Raw genomic sequence first — 23,106 nt, 5'->3', positions numbered from 1 at the left:
ATACTGAATTTATGGGAAAATTCACAAGAGACTATTGACTTTTTATGCGAGAACCACTTCTGTTTCCTCTTGTGGGCTTTTTTCATGTTCACTTTGGAGTGGGATAAGACAAACTCCGGTAACTCGCCCAGATGGCTAGCTGGTTCACCAGTGTCGAGTCTCTCCATTTCTTTCCCTAGTCCTGACACATATGGGGCAGAGTAATGAAGTGTAGAACAAAGAGTGAACTTCAGAAACCTTGAAGAACATGGTTATTTATCCCCAGCGGGTACAGCAGTCTTCTGCATTTATGGCCAGTCGACAGAAGAACGAACACTTCTCTGTTCTCTGTAATTAAGGATTCCTGGATTAACTGCTACTTCAATGTTGTGCTCAAACGTGCTATAAAACCCGAGCAAACAATTTCCATTTTTTTATTACGAAACAAAATCAGCTGTTTGCACATTTGAAGGACCCAGTATGTTCCAAGACAAATGGGATGCAGTTCTCTCACTGTGAACTCCCCGAAACACGCCGGGTATAAACAGTCATATTGCAGCTGTTTCATATTTATGGCGCACCAGCAAAGCCTCTCCAGATTCGCTCAAACTCTCATTCGTTACAAATAACCCCCACTTTTGCATTATTGTTTTCAGATGCAATTGCCCCCGTTAAATCGATGCTTCAATGTCAGTGTTATTTATCACTCATATCAAGACTCAATTTAGGATGATATGTGGCACGGCCAGCTTTCCTTACTACCATTTCTGCAATTCTCAAATCCCAGTGCTTCTCGTTTGTGCCAGCCATGAGGTCACCACAATTTAACAATTAGAATTCTATAAAGAACAAAGTGCAGGATTGGTATGATAGATCCGTGCCTCTGAGTAAGGGATGCTATCATCGAAATAATATGTTTTTTGTTTGGAGAAATTGTGCATGGTTTAGTCAGTGAGAACAAGAGAAAAAAATACATGTCTTCAATTATGAAAATGTTTTAGCCACTTTTTTCATATTTCCTACCAACTATTTCCCAATCAATGTATTCTGACTCAGTCTTGCATGAACAAAGCCTCAAGGTAGATTTGTTTTTGTGGCAATGACCCCCAAATGAGCTCGGTCACATTGGGCTTATCCAATCCATTGTTTTAGTCCAGTGATCAGATCTCATTCAGAGACCACCACTTTAGGACCACGTCCATTACCAACTGTGGTCCTCTCCCAGGATATTCCAACTTTCCTGAGCAATACAGAGCGCAGATCAGTTAAGGAGGCCATCACTTTGTGCCTGCATACAGGCCAGTAGGCTGCTGAAGAGAGAAGCTAATATCAATGGAATATGGAAACTTGGATTGTTCTGCCCCCAATAAGGGGTAATTATATCTTAGTTGGGATCAAGTTCAGGTACTGTTTTATTATTACAGAGAAAAGGGAATAATTTAACCATGAAATAAACCCAATAGGGCTGTTCTGCCCCCAATAAGGGGTAATTATATCTTAGTTGGGATCAATTACAGGTACTGTTTTATTATTACAGAGAAAAGGGAATCATTTAATCATGAAATAAACCCAATAGGGCTGTTCTGCCCCCAATAAGGGGTAATTATATCTTAGTTGGGATCAAGTACAGGTACTGTTTTATTATTACAGAGAAAAAGGAATCATTTAACCATGAAATAAACCCAATAGGGCTGTTCTGCCCCAATAAGGGGTAATTATATCTTAGTTGGGATCAAGTACAGGTACTGTTTTATTATTACAGAGAAAAGGGAATCATTTAACCATGAAATAAACCCAATAGGGCTGTTCTGCCCCCAATAAGGGGTAATTATACCTTAGTTGGGATCAAGTACAGGTACTGTTTTATTATTACAGAGAAAAGGGAATCATTTAACCATGAAATAAACCCAATAGGGCTGTTTTGCCCCCAATAAGGGGTAATTATATCTTAGTTGGGATCAAGTACAGGTACTGTTTTATTATTACAGAGAAAAGGGAATCATTTAACCATTAAATAAACCCAATAGGGCTGTTCTGCCCCCAATAAGGGGTAATTATATCTTAGTTGGGATCAAGTACAGGTACTGTTTTATTATTACAGAGAAAAGGGAATCATTTAACCATGAAATAAACCCAATAGGGCTGTTCTGCCCCCAATAAGGGGTAATTATATCTTAGTTGGGATCAACTACAAGGTTTTGTGGGTTCCCCAAAGAATATGAAAAATAATAAAGTGAATAAGTAACCCAACAAGCACAAAACACATTAGGCCTTTGTTCTTGTCCGAAATAAATGATGTTTCCTTCACTTTATTATTTTTCATTTTCTTTGGGGAACCTACAAATATTTTTATTTGTAATATTATTCTTTTTGAGCAAGATATCACACACCCACAGACTGGGGTGCTTGGTGGGCATCTCCTCACTTCCCCTTAATTACCGCTCCCATTTTGTTTTTTGTTGTCTCTATTACAAAGAAAAAGGAAATCATTTTTAAAAATCTGAATGATTTGATTAAAATGGAGTCTTTGGGAGATGGCCTTTTCGTAATTCGGAACTTTCTGGGTAACGGATTTCCGGATAACGAATCCCACACCTGTAGCAAAATCACTATCACTTGAAGCAAGCAGAATTAGATATATTTTCTTATGCAACATGAATACCACCAAAAATGCATCTTTCATCCTTTCACCTGTTCCTTTAACAAAGCCCGCCCTCCCTGTCTTCTGTGGCTGGGGGAATTCTAGACACAGAATTTGGAAATATTTCAAATATCTTGCTTTCTACATATGGTTCAGATTTTTAATTAATTGCAAATTAATTAATATTATATGTAAATACATAAACACTTTAATGGTAAGAAGCAAAAATGAACATGACATCAGAGGAGTTGTTGGATAACAACCCTGGGCGGATAAACCCCTAACAGAGCACACTGGGTGGCTTGGGGCGAGCACAACTGTTTGAACTATGTCGAGATATACTGCCCTGACATGAATTTGAATAAGACTCACTATCAACTTGCCCCTACTACCCCTCTCTCCCACCCTGCCCCCTGTTCTGAAACAACTAAAGAGCAAATGTGAGTGCACCCTAACTTGCCCCTACTACCCCTCTCTCCCACCCTGCCCCCTGTTCTGAAACAACTAAAGAGCAAATGTGAGTGCACCCTAACTTGCCCCTACTACCCCTCTCTCCCACCCTGCCCCCTGTTCTGAAACAACTAAAGAGCAAATGTGAGTGCACCCTAACTTGCCCCTACTACCCCTCTCTCCCACCCTGCCCCCTGTTCTAAAACTACTTGAAATTGTGATCTTCAAACTAGGTTCCTGTGTTTTCTTTGACCATAATCAATAAAAGCTATTTCTATAAACACTTTACTCGCAGTGGTGTTAGGGGCTCTTTAATTGGCTCTGCAGTATACTGTCTACAGTGTATGTGCTTCCAGCTACCAGCCCACCAGCTGTTTCTGAACTACAAACCCACAAAATGTCATGGGAGAAGCAGGGAAGTCCTTGCCAACAGATTCAGAAGGAAGCTTGCAGAAACTTTTCATAACGTCTTATCTTTACATATCTGAACAAGCTAACATCTCATCTTTCCTTTGTTAAGATAAATCAGTGGCACTCTAAATGCTTGTGCTGTTGGGTAATCTATAGATCTGCATCCAAACATGCTCCTGCGCTTCCACGTGGTTGCCAATGCCCCCACCCTACCTTCTTTTGCCATTGCACTCCATACTTGTCTGGGTGGATGAGCCCTTATGCCTCCATCCCTGTGCAGCTACTCAGGTACCTGCAGAAGCCCCTGCTCTTGGACCTTCATGTATAACTCATTTCTTAGCTCTTTGGCACTACTTCCCCCACAACAAATTCTAATGGAGCAGCAATTATTTAGTAACAATCTCCTCTCCAGTGTATGGGTTGATAATTAGCTGCTTAGGGTTTTCACCATTTCTGGAAAAAAAAAATACCAGCCCAAAATTGGCATCAAATAATGTTTTTGCCTTCTGCAACCCTGTGACTTGCCCTTTGCTCAATGTGTTGCCTCAGGAGTGAGGAATTAATGAATGTTTCTTATGTTAATGCTGAGCACTTAAGAATTGTTTCTTGCTCTTTAAATACAGCTGTATTAGAGAAGCTAAGAATGTCCACTTTGTGCATTTGTGATCTTATTTTTTGTCGATAAAAAGAGGAAAATAAACTGGGCTCTAGGCAGTGTTTTGTTGTACATGACACCACTGAGTATCAGCTTTGTCGCAGAGGACCCCAGATGCTGGGCCCAGCCACAGTACATCCTTCGCTTTTACAGTTTTGAGAGAAATTAGTTGAAAAAGTGACAAAAACATTAGGTCATAGAGCTGAGAGTGTTGTCAAACATTATGAGCATATCCCTTAATAGTACTGGGGGAGGCTGGGCAACCTGCCGTCTTCCAGCTGCTTTGGAACTACAGATCCCATCATCCACTGTGCATTGGTGCAATGCTGTGGCTTGGCCAGCCCTTCGGTAGAGATATATTTAATTGGTTTACTCACTCTAGAGCCAAAAAGGTTTGGAAGCAGAAAGCAGAATCCAACCATTGACTTCCAGACACTTATAATATGGGAGCGGTTACAGCTTTTCAATGAAAGAGATACATTGCCTGGGTTTCAATATGGGGTCCCCCAACCATATACAGGGGGCCTAATGCCCTAAGAAGCTTTTGGTGAACGTTGATACTGGTTAATATGGCAAATTGGTGCTATTTCAGCTGTATTATAGCAGATTTGGGTATACTTGCCAAAACTTGACTTTAAATAGGCAAGTCAGAAAAGAGCTCTGCTGTATTAAACTAGGGCAATTACCCCGTATCAGATCAGATTTTTCTTTTGAGCAAAAACTCCCAAAATCAAATTATGGTTTTCAAAACTCAAATGTTAATATTTACTACGTGTGAAAAAATTCTAAAAACTGTATTGTAATGCTCTGGCGTTTAAAAGCTTCCGAGTTCATTTAGAAATCAATAATAGAACGCCTAGATGAAATTTATGCTGCTTTTTTTTATGCTTTTATTGTGTTTTTTTACTATTAAAAATGATGAGAAGAATACCAATGTGATACAGGGAGTTTTTTTCTATTCAAATGTATTAAAAAATAAGCAAACATTTGATTCCAGTTTCTTCAAATTGAAAAAGCCTCTAAAATGCACAAATTCAAAAATTTATAAGTACGCCTCCCTATTTTTTCTCCATGCCAGGGTTCTTTTTCCTTGAACAGGACTTTTCCATGACCCTGTTTTTTGGGGGGGGGGGTTTGTTTTTTAAATATAAAAATGTAATATAAAACTTGTGCTACCTAAAACCTAGCAACCTCTCCAGCTTGAGAAAACAAAAAAGCATTTTTTTTACCAAAGCCCAGGAAAGGTAAAGAACATGGCGGTGCTGTGTTGCTTTTTTCCCTGGGACAGTGCTTTTTTTTTTTGTCCTAAAAAGAGCACTGGCCTTTTGTACAAAGCGTTTTGGATCCATTGGGGAAGCCCAATGTATTGACACCCCCAGTGAATCAGACTTTCCTTGCCATTTAACATACTAGGGCTGACTTACTAACATTTGTTTCATGTGTGTTTTACTATTTACAAAAAAATAATTATTAATTCTGACATTAAAAGGTTTTTGTGACTTCATGAAATCAATATTTTTCTAGAATTTTGGAAAACAGCATAGCAAAATGTTATAATTGTTGGTGCCACCTCAGAGCAGGCAACACTTTAGTTAAAAAAAAAACTGCCTTCTTAAGTTGTTTTAGTAAATTGCAGGAAACATTACCCGTGGAAGAAATAGTCACACATGGAAAAAAATATTTAGTCACAATTAGTGGGGAGCAAATTTTTTCACCAGGCATGGATTTAGACCACGCTAATTTCTGCGTTTCACCATTGATGGTCATGTCAATATAGGTACACGCAACAAAAATAGACGTGTGCAAATTTTCCTGTCATTTCGAGAATTTTTACAATTACAATTGTATTAAAAATAATGAATTTTTAATGTTAGTAAATCACTTAGAAGGGGAACACAATCTTTGTTAAATATTTGTACTTCATTTATTTGCAGCAAATGCCATGTACATGGGGAGTCAAGAAATGGTGAAGGTCCTGGAGAGAGACAACAACACCATCAAACGAAATTTACAGAAGGTGAATACATTTTGCTTTATTTTTTTCCCCCTTTATTTTTATACAAATCATTGAATTTATAAAAGGTCGTTCATCGGGCTGATTGGCCTAATCAAAGGCAAGTCGCTATTTCTTTATGTCATGTTTCCAGCATACTTTTCAGTCATTCTTACTTTGCTACAAATTCTGATGAAGATTTTTTCAGGAAAAGTAACATAGTAGGTTAGGTTGAAAAAAACCATAATGCCTATATATAACCTGCCTAACTGCTAGTTGATCCAGAGGACGGCAAAAACCCCATCTGAAGCCTCTCTAATTTGCCTCAGAGGGGAAAAAATTCCTTCCTGACTTCTGATTCAGATTTTTAGCGCTAAAAGTTGCAGGAAAAAAAAGGTGCAATTTTTCCAAATTTACCATGTGTCCAAACGGCTAAAAATCAATTTGCCAGATAAAACTTGCCGAGATCATGTAGGAGTCAATAGTAGATGTCCTTTTCCTTCTCTGGATTTTTCTGTTGCTTCGAAACATTAGGGGGCTGATTTACTAAGACACGAATTCGAATCCGAATTGGAAAAATTCCGATTGGAAAGCGAACATTTTGCGACTTTTTCGTATTCTTTGCGATTTTTTCGGCGCCTTTACGACTTTTTGGAAATTATCGCAACTTTTTCGTTACCAATACGATTTGCACGAAAAAACTTGAGTTTTTCGTAGCCATTACGACTTGCGCGAAAAAGCGCGAGTTTTTCGTAGCCATTCCGAAAGTTGCGCAAAATCTGGCAATTTTTTCGTAGCGTTAAAACTTGCGCGAAAAGTCGCACTTTTCGCGCAAGTTTTAACGCTACGAAAAAATCGCCAGATTTTGCGCAACTTTCGGAATGGCTACGAAAAACTCGCGTTACTCGTATTGGTAACGAAAAAGTCGCGATAATTTCCGAAAAAATCGCAAAATACCGATCATTACGAAAAAAACACAATCGGACGCATTCGGCCCGTTCGTGGGTTAGTAAATGTGCCCCTAGAGGTTTCAGATTCTTGACTGTATTTTTGTGCGACAATTTGAAAAAGTCGCAATTTTCACGCAACAAGTAAAAAAAATCGGAATTTTTGGAACTTTTCTGCAAATTTTCCCGCACTTTTTCAGTTCCAACTTTTTAATAAATGTAAGACATTTGTGGAAATGAGTTTATTAAAATTTTAAGATAAAAAAAAAATAGAAAGATAAGAGTTTTAGTAAATCTGCCCCTTAGTATTAGATTCTAGTTCCTGCCACTAGGTGGAGCTGAGCCAAACTAAAAGCAGTGAAAACGTTCTGCTAAAATCCTTGGAGAATGGCATTGCTGCAAAGTTTCCAGATATCACTGAACCCAACCTTAATTCCAAACCTCTGATTTGCAGAAAAAAACCAAAAATAATTATAAGAAGGTAAAAATAAAGACTAATTATTTTCTATACCATGCTACAGTTAAAGGTCAGCTATCCCTTTCATCTGAATCTGACCTGAAAGAGTCTGGTCTGCTTAAAATGGTGGTATAGTTGTATCTAGCAGCTGGTGACGCTACAATGTGGGTTACACCAAACACTAATGGTTTTTTCTTTCTGAAGAACATCTCACCCTGGTCTTCATGACTTGCCCTATTCAGATGCAGGTAATTGCAATGGACCTTTGTTTCTGTATGGTGCTCCCCAATGCAGCACCCAACAGGATTTCCAGGCTTCCCAACTGACCCTGATCAGTGGATTTGGCCTCATATACTGTATGTGCCAGTAAGCTGCCAGGAGTCAACAGCCAATGTCGGTCCAAGAAAAGTGCCCATAAAGAAAATCAGTTTTTCTCCCATTTTTACTAAACCAGGCACAATGTTGTCAGGCAAAAACTTGATTTTTATGACCATGACCATATACATTTATAGTACAGGTATGGGATCCCTTATCCAGAAACCCCTTATCCAGAAAGTTCTGAATTACGGAAAGGCCATTTCCCATAGACTCCATTATAAGCAAATAATTCTAATTTTTAAAAATGATTCCCTTTACTCTGTAATAATAAAACAGTACCTGTACTTGATCCCAACTAAGATATAATTACCCCTTATTGGGGGCAGAACAGCCCTATTGGGTTTATTTCATGGTTAAATGATTCCCTTTTCTCTGTAATAATAAAACAGTACCTGTACTTGATCCCAACTAAGATATAATTACCCCTTATTGGGGCAGAACAGTCCTATTGGGTTTATTTAATGGTTAAATGATTCCCTTTTCTCTGTAATAATAAAACAGTACCTGTACTTGATCCCAACTAAGATATAATTACCCCTTATTGGGGGCAGAACAGCCCTATTGGGTTTATTTAATGGTTAAATGATTCCCTTTTCTCTGTAATAATAAAACATTACCTGTACTTGATCCCAACTAAGATATAATTACCCCTTATTGGGGGCAGAACAGCCCTATTGGGTTTATTTAATGGTTAAATGATTCCCTTTTCTCTGTAATAATAAAACAGTACCTGTACTTGATCCCAACTAAGATATAATTACCCCTTATTGGGGGCAGAACAGCCCTATTGGGTTTATTTAATGGTTAAATGATTCCCTTTTCTCTGTAATAATAAAACATTACCTGTACTTGATCCCAACTAAGATATAATTACCCCTTATTGGAGGCAGAACAATCCTATCCTAAGAATTAAGTTATGGAGATCCAAATTATGGAAAGCCGGAAAACCCCAGGTCCCGAGCATTCTGGATAACAGGTCCCATACCTTGTAATAGTAATTTCTGTGTAACAAATGTAAAAATTCTATGTATTGTGTTCATATAAAGAATGCTACTGGAGTAGGGGTGTGGGGGGGTCCATGAAAGGATCAAAATGCAACTTCTGCACCAGATTTTTTTTATTGAAATTTTTATTTTAAAAAATGTTTCTGGCGTTGCGTTTAATTTGCAGTTTAAAGACAGGGCAAGTGGGCTGAAATTATAGGGGTTGGAAGTTTATAAAAACACGCAGTAAAACCCAAGTTTCTTTACAGTTGGCAAGTTACCACTCAGAGAAATTTATAGTGTTTAGTCGTTATAGTGATCATAAGTTAAAAGCCAATCTTAACACCTGGCCGTGCCAACGCCTGCGAGAGAGAGAAGTTATTGCTGGATCTTGTTTGCTCCTTGTGTTCTACAGCTGATGGGAGATGAGGCACTGAGTTATTCCAGCCTCATACTGAGCGCGGCGTAAGGAATCTCTCGCTGGCCAGGGAGTGACTGCATTTTCCTTTCACTTCTATTCCTAATTAATCTCCTGTTTTAATTGTCCGTATGATTCTTCTTTTTTTTACATTTAGGCTCTGCTTAACGAACTTCTAGATGTTAATATTTCATCTTTAAGTCATGTTCATATTCAGCATTAAAGGGGAAATTGTGGCTTATGTGAGGGTTGATGTTGTTGGCCATTTCTAGGGAAGGTTCGATCAGCAGGGATTGTAGTCCTTACCCTTAAGCTGAAGGCATATGGGACGTATTCTTGGCACCAATCATTCACCTGAATGGGAAACATGTGACAGTGCTAGTCATGGTACTATTAGCATGAAAACCTCACTATAGCATTTTCAGGTTGAAAAGAACCAGTACCAAAAGTGTCACTTTATACTCATTAGAGCAGTTTCCATTTGAAAAGAACCAGTACCAAAAGTGTCACTTTATACTCATTAGAGCAGTTTCCATTTGAAAAGAACCAGTACCAAAAGTGTCACCTTCTGTTCATTAGAGTATTTTTAGATTGTATAGAACTAATACCAAAAGTGTCACCTTCTAGTCATTAGAGTGTTTTCAGATTGAATAGAACTAATACCAAAAGTGTCACCTTCTACTCATTAGAGTATTTTTAGATTGAAAATAACCAGTACCAAATGTGTCACCCTCTACTCATTAGAGCAGTTTCCATTTGAAAAGAACCAGTACCAAAAGTGTCACCTTATATGCATTAGAGCAGTTTCCATTTGAAAAGAACCAGTACCAAAAGTGTCACCTTATATGCATTAGAGCAGTTTCCATTTGAAAAGAACCAGTACCAAAAGTGTCACCTTTTCTTCATTAGAGTATTTTTAGATTAAATAGAACCAGTATCAAAAGTGCCACCTTCTACTCATTAGAGTATTTTCAGATTGAAAAGAACCAGTACCAAATGTGTCACCTTATACTCATTAGAGCAGTTTCCATTTGAAAAGAACCAGTACCAAAAGTGTCACCTTCAACACATTAGAGCTGATTCAGATTTAAAAGAACCAGTACCAAAAGTGCCACCCTCTATTTTTTTGAGCTGATTCAAGTTAAAAAGAACCAGCACCAAAAGTACCACCCTCTATTCATTAGAGCATTTTCAAATTGTAAAGAACCAGTACCAAACGTGTCACCCTCTACTCATTACAACAGTTTCCATTTGAAAAGAACCAGTACCAAAAGTACCACCTTCAATGCATTAGAGCTGATTCAGGTTTAAAAGAACCAGTACCAAAAGTGTCACCTTCTACTCATTAGAGCAGTTTCCATTTGAAAAGAACCAGTACCAAAAGTGCCACCTTCTATTGATTAGAGCATTTTCAAATTGTAAGGAACCAGTACCAAAAGTACCACCTTCAGCTCATTAGAGTATTTTCAGGAAGGTGGCATGGAAGCCCATAAGGCACAGCCCCATTAGGCCCACCACCAAGCTTTGAGCAGAATCATATCACAGGAATTGAAGCAGAGTAGTATGTTCATATAGCCAGTACAACCTGCAGTCAGTGAGTGCATTAACAGTTTTATATGACTAGGACAGCTCTTAGCCAATTAGACGTTTAGAATGTTCATGTGGCTAGAAAAACTTTTAGCCAATCAATGCATTACATTGGTTATACATCAAGGGCAATCTATAGCCAATAACAGCATTTTAGTCTGGCTATGGCAGCTTGAGGTTAAAATGTTCATATGGCTAGAACAATCTGTAGGTAATCACAGCCTTTATTGGTCCAAATGGAAAGGTTAGGTGAGCCTAATTCAGCGAGATCAGTAACAAGATATCAGGCCGTAGGGCTGGCACTAGAGATTGTCTGATTGATTCATGATTCCCATCAGAATCCCTGTTAGAAATCTGCTCCAAGGTATTTTTGATTTTCTAGAAGAGAGTAATAGGAATATGGGGGGGGGGTGGCTTTCTGAAGGCTTTGCAGCAAGGCAGTAATGCAAGGATTATAGCAAAGTTTTTTTTCTGCTGTTTTTATTTCACTGCATACGCCACCTAGTGGAAGAATACAGAACATGCGCATAGTACAAAGCCATAAATTATAGAATGGATTAAAAATATGTGATTAAAATAAATCTTTGGCGCAGATTCATCAAAGTACGAGTTTGAATCCCGAAATGGGTAAAATTCGGATTAGATATGATAATTTCTGATGATCGGAAATGTCACGAAAAAATCGTATTAGTCACGATAATATCGTGTTGGCGATCCGAAAGTCATGAAATTTTTGTATCCGATCGTTCGTATTCGGCGGGAAAACCTTTCTGACTTTGATCCTTCAGTGCATGATTTTGGAAGCCTCCCATAGGCCTCAATGGCACTCTGCAGCTCCAACCTGGCCCAAGGAAAGTCTCCCATAGGCCTCAATGGCACTCTGCAGCTCCAACCTGGCCCAAGGAAAGTCTCCCATAGGCCTCAATGGCACTCTGCAGCTCCAACCCGGCCCAAGGAAAGTCTCCCATAGGGCTCAATGGCACTCTGCAGCTCCAACCCGGCCCAAGGAAAGTCTCCCATAGGGCTCAATGGCACTCTGCAGCTCCAACCCGGCCCAAGGAAAGTCTCCCATAGGGCTCAATGGCACTCTGCAGCTCCAACCTGGCCCAAGGAAAGTCTCCCATAGGGATCAATGGCACTCTGCAGCTCCAACCCGGCCCAAGGAAAGTCTCCCATAGGGCTCAATGGCACTCTGCAGCTCCAACCTGGCCCAAGGAAAGTCTCCCATAGGGATCAATGGCACTCTGCAGCTCCAACCCGGCCCAAGGAAAGTCTCCCATAGGGCTCAATGGCACTCTGCAGCTCCAACCCGGCCCAAGGAAAGTCTCCCATAGGGATCAATGGCACTCTGCAGCTCCAACCCGGCCCAAGGAAAGTCTCCCATAGGGCTCAATGGCACTCTGCAGCTCCAACCTGGCCCAAGGAATGTCTCCCATAGGGCTCAATGGCACTCTGCAGCTCCAACCTGGCCCAAGGAAAGTCTCCCATAGGGCTCAATGGCACTCTGCAGCTCCAACCCGGCCCAAGGAATGTCTCCCATAGGGCTCAATGGCACTCTGCAGCTCCAACCCGGCCCAAGGAATGTCTCCCATAGGGCTCAATGGCACTCTGCAGCTCCAACCTGGCCCAAGGAATGTCTCCCATAGGGCTCAATGGCACTCTGCAGCTCCAACCCGGCCCAAGGAATGTCTCCCATAGGGCTCAATGGCACTCTGCAGCTCCAACCTGGCCCAAGGAAAGTCTCCCATAGGGCTCAATGGCACTCTGCAGCTCCAACCCGGCCCAAGGAAAGTCTCCCATAGGGCTCAATGGCACTCTGCAGCTCCAACCCGGCCCAAGGAAAGTCTCCCATAGGGCTCAATGGCACTCTGCAGCTCCAACCCGGCCCAAGGAAAGCCTCCCATAGGCCAAGGAAAGTCACCCATAGGGCTCAATGGCACTCTGCAGCTCCAACCCGGCCCAAGGAAAGTCTCCCATAGGGCTCAATGGCACTCTGCAGCTCCAACCTGGCCCAAGGAAAGTCACCCATAGGGCTCAATGGCACTCTGCAGCTCCAACCCGGCCCAAGGAAAGTCTCCCATAGGGCTCAATGGCACTCTGCAGCTCCAACCCGGCCCAAGGAAAGCCACCCATAGGGCTCAATGGCACTCTGCAGCTCCAACCCGGCCCAAGGAAAGCCTCCCATAGGCCAAGGAAAGTCACCCATAGGGCTCAATGGCACTCTGCAGCTCCAACCCGGCCCAAGGAAAGTCTCCCATAGGGCTCAATGGCACTCTGCAGCTCCAACCCGGCCCAAGGAAAGTCACCCATAGGGCTCAATGGCACTCTGCAGCTCCAACCTGGCCCAAGGAAAGTCTCCCATAGGGCTCAATGGCACTCTGCAGCTCCAACCCGGCCCAAGGAAAGTCTCCCATAGGGCTCAATGGCACTCTGCAGCTCCAACCCGGCCCAAGGAAAGTCACCCATAGGGCTCAATGGCACTCTGCAGCTCCAACCCGGCCCAAGGAAAGTCTCCCATAGGGCTCAATGGCACTCTGCAGCTCCAACCCGGCCCAAGGTAAGTCTCTCATAGGACTCAATGGCACTCTGCAGCTCCAACCCGGCCCAAGGAAAGTCTCCCATAGGACACAATGGCACTCTGCAGCTCCAACCCGACCCAAGGAAAGTCTCCCATAGGGCTCAATGGCACTCTGCAGCTCCAACCCGGCCCAAGGAAAGTCTCCCATAGGGCTCAATGGCACTCTGCAGCTCCAACCTGGCCCAAGGAAAGTCTCCCATAGGGCTCAATGGCACTCTGCAGCTCCAACCCGGCCCAAGGAAAGTCACCCATAGGGCTCAATGGCACTCTGCAGCTCCAACCTGGCCCAAGGAAAGTCACCATACCGAAGCTTGAATGAATCCGGAACTTTCTTACTCAGTGTGACAAATAAAGTCAGGCAAATTAACGGAAAAGTCGCAAAAAAATGCGCACAATACGGAAACTTAGAAAAAATACAGGTATCGGACCCCTTATCCGGAAACCCGTTATCCAGAAAGCTCCGAATTACGGAAAGCCCGCCTCCCATAGACTCCATTTTAATCAAATAATTCAGAATTTTAAAACTGATTTCCTTTTTTTCTGTAATAATAAAACAGTACCTGTACTTGATCATAACTAAGATATAATTACCCCTTATTGGGGGCAGAACAGCCCTATTGGGTTTATTTCATGGTTAAATGATTCCCTTTTCTCTGTAATAATAAAACAGTACCTGTACTTGATCCCAACTAAGATATAAATAATCCTTATTGGATGCAAAACAATCCTATTGGGGTTAATTAATTTAATTTAAATTTTAGCAGACCTAAGGTATGAAGATCCAAATTACGGAAAGACCCCTTTTCCGGAATACCCTTGGTCCCAAGCATTCTGGATAACGGGTCCTATACCTGTACTATTTTTTTGTATTCAGAAACAATCGTACTTTGATAAATGTGCCCCTAAGTATAAATCAGCGTACGTTGGAATAAAGCCAAAGGCAGCCATCCTATTGGCCGGCGCCTCCCCTATGTATGAGTCCAACCTGCACCCGTGCCAAACCCTCAGTACAGTCTGGCCCAGAGAACTGCATTGTGGCCCCGCAATGAACAGAAACCATCTGCTGCTAACGGCGTGTCTCCTACCAATAACAGTAATAGCCTTCGTTATTAATTCACTCACACTAATCAATTTCTGCTTTGTGCATTTTAATTCTCCTCTTTGGTGAATTAAAGACGGCGGCCGGACTGAGTGAAGCATTGCAGATGTACCGAAACCGCTGCATTGAAACGTATTATTCATGTAAGCAGCTGCTAATATCTGACTAATGTATCATAAAAATAATGGGCAACATCTCTCCCAACATCTGCTACAATTTTTTGTATGTTCTAAATTATTTATATATAAAAAAAAAAAAAAAATTTCCTCTGGTTTGTGTTTATTAACCCATTTCCTGTTTGTCAGGGAACATGAACACCTCTTGTAGCTACAATTAAACCTTCTGTCGCTTTTTGGATTTGACCTAAAAATATTAATTTCAGATCATAAAGGGCAACTTTGTGCTTTAATATAAGGAAATACTTAATGATGAACAAACAATGATGGCAGGCCATAGCAGTAGGTAGCGAGTAGGAGAGTGCTTGATAAGAGGACCTGTGTGGTTCTTTTTAAAGGGGAACTCCACCTACACAACTTAAGCTTTTTGAAAAGGAAACATAATTTCAAGCAACTTTGCAATATACATCAATAAACAAATATGCAGCTTTTCCATAATTTGTATTGTAATAATATGGTTTGGAACAGTTCCCTAAGCCCTGCCCCCTGTTCCCCTGATGATCTGGCTGGCTACTTTGTGACTCAAACAAAATGTAATACCTTATTCGGAATCCCTTGTCCAGAAAGTTCCGAATTACAGAAAGGCCATCTCCCATAGACTCCATTATAAGCAAATAATTCAGATTTTTAAAAATGATTTCCTTTTTCTCTGTAATAATAAAACAGTACCTGTACTTGATCCCAACTAAGATATAATTACCCCTTATTGGGGGCAGAACAGCCCTATTGGGTTTATTTAATGGTTAAATGATTCCCTTTTCTCTGTAATAATAAAACAGAACCTGTACTTGATCCCAACTAAGATATAATTACCCCTTATTGGGGGCAGAACAGCCCTATTGGGTTTATTTCATGGTTAAATGATTCCCTTTTCTCTGTAATAATAAAACAGTACCTGTACTTGATCCCAACTAAGATATAATTACCCCTTATTGGGGGCAGAACAGCCCTATTGGGTTTATTTCATGGTTAAATGATTCCCTTTTCTCTGTAATAATAAAACAGTACCTGTACTTGATCCCAACTAAGATATAATTACCCCTTATTGGGGGCAGAACAGTCCTATTGGGTTTATTTAATGGTTAAATGATTCCCTTTTCTCTGTAATAATAAAACACTACCTGTACTTGATCCCAACTAAGATATAATTACCCCTTATTGGGGGCAGAACAGTCCTATTGGGTTTATTTAATGGTTAAATGATTCCCTTTTCTCTGTAATAATAAAACACTACCTGTACTTGATCCCAACTAAGATATAATTACCCCTTTCTGGAGGCAAAAAAAGCCTATTGGGTTTATTCAGTATTTAAATGATTTTTAGAAGACTTAAATTATTGAGATCCAAATTACGGAAAGATCCCTTATCCGGAAAGCCCCAGGTCCCGAGCATTCTGGATAACAAGTCCCATATCTGTTGTAGTCAACTGTCCTATATTCTGCCCTTAGACTGCATCCTCCCAATCCCACAATTAAATAAGGAAAGGAACATCCCAGTGCAATGCATTGTGGGTTATGTAGTTCCTGCATGCTGTCTGTAAGCTGTGGAGAAGTTGTTACAATTTGTAACATCAGTGTTTTAATCCCTCCTCCCCTGCCAGGATTTCAAATGATGCAGAAAGAGAAGAACTGTTTTGCAGCTGGATTTCAGCATATAAAATGGTATTTATTCCTACTGTTTGAAGGAACAGATTACATGGATAGGTGTATTGGGGGTTTCTGTGTTGTGTGGGGCTCAACAAGCACTATTCTCCAGCTAAATATTAGGATATATGGGCCCTCGGTAACAAAAATGCCCAGCACTCGGCATATGAAGGTCTGTTATATCTACAAACCCCTAACTGAGTGTTAAGAAAGCATTTACGAAAACAATAATTATATATTGATGATGTGGTTCAGCAATAAGCACTCTATTAAATAATCCCAATGTGAAACCTTAGCAGCCTGAACGTATGGATTGATGTCTGCGGTCTGTGGCGTAACTCGTGCCGGCTGTGAGAGGGTCACAAAAGAATTACGTCAATTTATTTCCACTGGGAAATAATGGGGCTCACTCACCATGCTGTGCCTGGAGCAGATATTGTTGGAGCTGCTAATGTGCTAAACTGGATTTCGTTTGCATTGAATAGGACAGTTGGGATTACTCAGGGTACAGATGCAACACTTTTATTTTTTTAGTTATTTAAAGAAGGAAAGGTAAAAACTAACAGAAAGGTCTATGTAAATACAGCCATAAGCACTCGCAGAAATACTGCACTGAGTCCTCTATCAAAAGAAACATAGGATATCTTGTCTTTTTTTGTGTACACATGTTCTTCCGTATCAGACTTCCTCTCTCAGAAAAATCCTTCATTCCCAGGGCCAGAGTCTGCGCAGCTCTCTGCTCTCTCCCTTCTCCTGCTCCCCCCTCCCATAAGAATTCAATGGCTAGAGCTGCAGCAGGAAGCTACTAAGACCGCACTAAAATGGCAGCTGCTATTTTAAACAAACATAGGGGTCTTCTAGGGCTGTTTACTCAGGTATGGTAAAGCTTTCTGCTGAATAAATATAGCGTTCTAGGTGGCACTAATGTGGCTAATCTTTTGGCAGTAAAATGGCAAAATGACTTGCCTTCTCCTTTAAAGGGGATCCACCCTTCACTCTAGTTTTCTGCCTTATGGTACACACAACCTTGCTCTGCCAGTGAAGTATGTACGTATTGTATACACAAACATTGGCTCCTTTGGCCTCGATGGGCAGAAATTCTACAATAAACTTTCCAGCTGAGATATCATGGTTTGACCGATTTCTTGCTTCCTTCATCGTTTGAAAATTGAGTGAAGCTAAAGGGTGGTGAGCCAGATGCTAGAAGAAGGACATTGTGAATTCCCAAAGTAGTCAAAGATGGCCTCTATACAACTTCATTCTCAAATAGCATTGACAACTTTTCATAGTAGTCATGAGCTACTAGGCCAGGCAGCCTTCTGGCATCTTGAAATATGATTGTAACACAATAGAAGGGTTATTGGAGATGAGTAGGATGACTATACCCAGCCAGCCTGAGAAACTAATGTGGTCCTTCAGTCACGTTGAGTCTCCAACTGCGTTTGCTCCCTTAATGGTACACACAACCTTAGTCTGCAAGTATGTATGTATTGTATACACAAATATTGGCCCTCACTGGGCAGAAGGAGTACTAAAATGAACTTTCCAGCTGAGCTATAATGATGGTTTGTTCCATTTCTCACTTCCTGAATCATTTGAAAATTGTGTGAAAGAGGGTACCCACAGTGTGGTCTAGTAAAAAATTTACTTAAACAGTAATTAAACCCAATAGGATTGTTTTGGCTCCAATAAGGGGTAATTATATCTTAGTTGGGATCAAGTACAGGTACTGTTTTATTATTACAGAGAAAAGGGAATCATTTAACCATGAAATAAACCCAATAGGGCTGTTCTGCCCCCAATAAGGGGTAATTATATCTTAGTTGGGATCAAGTACGGGTACTGTTTTATTATTACAGAGAAAAGGGAATCATTTAACCATGAAATAAACCCAATAGGACTGTTCTGCCCCAATAAGGGGTAATTATATCTTAGTTGGGATCAAGTACAGGTACTGTTTTATTATTACAGAGAAAAGGGAATCATTTAACCATTAAATAAACCCAATAGGGCTGTTCTGCCCCCAATAAGGGGTAATTATATCTTAGTTGGGATCAAGTACAGGTACTGTTTTATTATTACAGAGAAAAGGGAATCATTTAACCATTAAATAAACCCAATAGGGCTGTTCTGCCCCAATAAGGGGTAATTATAGCTTAGTTGGGATCAAGTACAGGTACTGTTTTATTATTTCAGAGAAAAACAAAATCGGAATTCGGAACTTTCTGGATAACGGGTTTCCAGATAAGGGGTCCAATACCTCCTGTACAGTAATGTGGGTCTTTATTTCACTTCTCGTCAAAATTAAAGATTAAATTTAGTCAAAGCTTTTTGTAAGAAGCATGGAGATTTATACTTTTCTTCTCCCTTTCTTAGCTCATTTTCTACTATGGAGCCACAGACAACTGGTGTCCGGTTCAGTATTATGAAGAGATGAAGAAGGCGTTTCCCGAGGGCAGCATCTTGCTTTGCGAGAAAGGCATCAGACACGCGTTTGTCCTCGACTCCAGCAACGAAGTCGCCACCATGACCATTGACTGGTTAAAAAAGCGATCACTTTGTTGAGTGTTGCTGTAATTTTCTTTTTTTTTTTAGACTTCTGCAGCGATTTTGTCAAGCTGTAACTCAATTTTATGTGTCTCCAGTCCTGTAGATTATACAATGACAGGGTTTTTATGTAGTTTAGATATAGCTGAGGATGAATTACAGCCTACGGCTCTAACTTGAACACACTTGATTTCCTGCCATTGAAATGTTGGCTGTGCATGAGGACCAAAAGTGTCACTCGGGAAATGTGCAAATCTACATTGGGTGGGGAGTTTTGGGAAGGTGAATCTAGCTTGAGAAAAAAACGTACAAAACCAGGAAAATGGAGATTTATGCTGCAAACAGAAAGCTGACAGCTATTTGAATGTCGGGCAGATATTTTTTGTTTTTTCACTAACCCAGATATACAGTCATCTGTTGTACTCACTTACACACGTACAGTATTAGGAACAAAGTACATTCAAGGGGTGGGTACGACTGCCCCGGGCACAGAGTAGCAGTTGTAGTTAGGACCAGTATGGGAAAGTTAAATAATGCACCCACAGATCCATATGGGATTGCACAATGGTTCCTAATAATAAAGATGTTTTTATCTTCAAATAAATTAAATTATGAGAGAGTAAATGTTTGTTTTGCCACACAAGATAATCCATAGAGTGATACACAGGGCAGCTGGGGAATGTGATTAAATATCTCCTTACCCCTGTTCTGAAGTGGTAAAAGGTTGGACTGAGCTAACACAACATCTCCCTGGTCCATTGCTACAGTCTTCCCTCTAGTCTACTCCACTAATCCTGAGGGTTCTTCATACCACATCCACTGCAGGAGCTTTCAGACTTGGCCTCCTGTCAAGTAGCAGTGTGGTGTGTTCTTCATAATGGCCTTTATCAAAAAATCCAATAAACTATTTAGTTTCCTGTAGAAGTAGGATATGAGAAGCCAGATGGTTTGAAATGATAGTTTTAAGGGCACCAGGAATCCTTGACCTGAAAGTAAACCACCATTTTGGCTTCTTTGCTCCCTAAGGGACTGTACAGGAAAAAGAAAGCCTTGGGATACCCAATAGAAGATAAGTTGGCAAAGATAAGGGGAGTGGAAGGAAAAAGGTAGAGTAGATTGAAAGCAAATAGAAAGAGATGAGACAGGGATAGAAAGGAGATCAAAGCATGAGTAGATGAGCAGAGGAGAGATATAAAAGAGGGTAAGAGAATGAAGTTTAAAGTCACATGACTCAGCTGAATCCTGGATTTGGTGTTTCCCTATTAAATACTGTATGGCATAAACTAGTCCTTATATATTAATATGCCATTAAATAACTCTACAGCAACTTTGTTGTTGAGCAGAAGGTTAGAGATGTCCACAAAGGGAACTTTTACCCCCCAACCAATTGATACCAATCAGATTTGTGCATTTCATTCAGTCAAAGCTATGGTCCGATTAGCTGCTACAAATTAACTGGAGTTTTGTGCAATAGACTAACATCAATGATACCTAACCTTGTTTTCTGATAAAATAACTTTGAATGGATAATTGATGATATAGATCAACAGATAATCACGTACCGTTGAGCTCATTGGTCCCTCGTTTGTGCTTCTCGTTGCCTCCGTGCAGATTAATGTGGAAGTTATAATGAGTTCTAAAGGAAACAGAACAGCGAGAGAGAGAGAGAGAAAACGCTGCGGAGCATGGTAGGCTTTTTCCTTATTTAAAGGTAATAAATTGTGAAGACGGTTCCTTGGTCTTATCTGCATCACGCTGGGTGGTAAGGATGTTGGACAGTAACATTAGAGAGAACTCCATATGGGGGGATATCATCTGGGTGGCCAGTATTATTTACTAAGGGCTGAGTATTCCCATATATAATTATATGTTGCACAGGTTGGTTTCGCCGGCGTATTAAAGTGGGGAGGCCAGACTCTAGTTCCTGTGCTGTTTTATCGCACGCAACGAGATCCAATCACCAAATCTTTTTTTTTTTTTTTTTAAATTTCTGCCAATTGTTCCAGCTGTTGATTCTCACACACAGTGGGTCACTAACGTGCTCCAAACTTCAGGACTTTAGGGAAAGGCTCTACGGTATTTCAGTTTCACACAGAGCAATAACATTTTTTCAGATGTCCAACTTGGAATGGTGGGACTTTTTTCTAATTGACTCTTCTGAAAACGGAAACCAAGGCACCTGTAAGGGTTTAGCAACGTTGGAATCTTCATCCAGAGCCTGCCATGCGTCTCGCTGCTTCTCATGGGTATCTATAGAATATTAGGAGAGTATTGAATATCTGCATCAGATATACAGGTTTTATCAGTGGTGTAACTAGATGTTACTGGGTCTCACAGCAAGTTCAATTAAGGGCCCCCAAAACATTGGTTTGTTGACCCATTCTACCAAGATATACTGAAATTGCTGATTATTTAGGGCCCTCTACACTCTTGGGCCCCCCTGCAACCCCAGGGTCTACTTCCTCTCTAGTCACACCCCTGTGTGTTATATTATTAACCTTTAATAGCACTGATTCGTTTAAAGAGTGCTCCTTGCAGATACCGCTCAGGACATTTCAAGGCAGGAGTGCTAATCACTGAGCCGTTGTGCTAAATCCAATTCTACAGAATGTTCTTCTTTATCCATTCTACAGAACACCCTAAAGGTGGTAAATCCATTGTCCAAAGTGCCATGCTTCCCATTCCAGTTTGATCCAAGCCTCCGCACCCTTTGCAGTTCAACATATAGTCAGAAACCCCATTTACCTAATAGCAAAACATTTATGAAATGTGTCGTTATTCTGCCATATTTATTGTGTTTGTTTAAATTTTGAGCCATTAAATGTTATTTTATCTCACAGAAATACTTGTTGTCTGCTCATATTTCCAAGAACAGCAAATAAGGGTTTGTCCCAAATCTGACGCTTTCTGAGCTTCAGACTGGACCTCCATGAACTTATAGCACAGCGAATAAGTGCTCATCCCAAAAATTGGGCATCAGGAAACCCATGTTGCTGTTGTTTTTCTTTTTTTTTTGATAATTGTAAATGTGTTGTAGTAGATTTTTAGCACTGCAAATGATGGGACAACTCCTTATCTGTAAACCACAGAATTCTGTATAACAAATGCCTGTATTGCAATGTAGAAGGTGCATGGTTTTTTATAGAACACAAGGTTCCATTGTACCTGATGGTATCAATAAGAAATGTTTGTCAGAATGTTTATTTACTAATGGGTTCCTTTGCTCACAATGCCCCTTGCCCACCAGGAGATAAGTCTGCTGTTTGTCTCCAATATGGAGCCCAAAGACTGGCGTTGAATTGTGCAGTTTGTGGGAGGCTCGTGGGAATATCTAGAGACCTGCTCAAGGCTGAAGGTAGCAGATCTCCCTTGCACCCAGGGTACGATGAGGCACGGGTCTAAGGTGCAGGAGGTCCATTTAAGAAGAGCCACTAGCAGGTAAAAGTGGAGGTAGGTGGGAGCAAGTGAGTAATTGTGGGGGGGTTTACGGTGGAGGGGAGGCTGCAGAAGCAGGGGATGGGCGGTGGGAGCGAGCAGGAGGTGGGCATTATGGGGAGTACTGGGCCTTGTAGTATTGACTTGGGGACCATTGCTACTTGGCTCTCTTATACTTGCACCGTTCTCTATACCTTGATCCACATTTGTTTATCATATAACAAATAAAAGACCCAATTCAATAAGAAAAACTTATCCTACCGTTAAGCACATAAAAAGCTCAGTTGAAGTCTTTGGGGAAATTCTGAATTGAATTAGGAGATAAGTTTGTTTTTTTTATCAAACTGGATCTGTCCCAAAGTGTCCTATTTGCTTCGCTGCCCATTGAGTTTGTCAGGGCCATTTCCCTTCAAAGCATGGGATGGAAGGCCGGAGCTGCCTTTCCGCGGGCCCTGCAGCCATGAGGATCATTTCCTCGCTCCCTCGTGTTCCATTGCAACATCTCTTACTGGTGGTACTTTATACAAGCAGCCAGTAAATCTCTCTCTGCTTTCTGCTGAATACCTTCTTATGATTATCAGATGTTTCAACTTTAAGGTTAATCAAAATTTTATGGAGCAATTTATTACTTCCTTTTAGAAGTCAGTTGTACCAGGCATGTTACCAGGACCCCAAGCAATGGCTCCAAACAATACGGCCAGTTCTCAGGAAGAATTGCATTTCCACATT

At 40.8% G+C, this 23,106-nt stretch overlaps 1 protein-coding gene across 2 annotated transcripts in view; it reads left to right on the top strand.

Moving 5' to 3' along the window:
- Positions 1-21,785, top strand: part of ldah (lipid droplet associated hydrolase) — a 136,196-nt gene extending 114,411 nt beyond the window's left edge. Inside the window, exons 6-7 of one of the 2 annotated variants that reach the window (XM_002934490.5) lie at positions 6,071-6,153; positions 18,772-21,785. In XM_002934490.5, the coding sequence (XP_002934536.2) occupies positions 6,071-6,153; positions 18,772-18,960 (272 nt within the window). In that variant the 3' untranslated portion in view covers positions 18,961-21,785. The remainder of the gene's footprint in view (positions 1-6,070; positions 6,154-18,771) is intronic. The other variant, XM_031902982.1, reaches the window with a different exon arrangement.
- Positions 21,786-23,106: the final 1,321 nt, after the last annotated feature.

The sequence above is a fragment of the Xenopus tropicalis genome, chromosome 5 (assembly GCF_000004195.4).
Source record: "Xenopus tropicalis strain Nigerian chromosome 5, UCB_Xtro_10.0, whole genome shotgun sequence".
Lineage (NCBI taxonomy): Eukaryota > Metazoa > Chordata > Amphibia > Anura > Pipidae > Xenopus > Xenopus tropicalis.
Note: the sequence above shows the minus strand (reverse complement) of the source record. Positions and strands in the feature narration are given on the sequence as shown.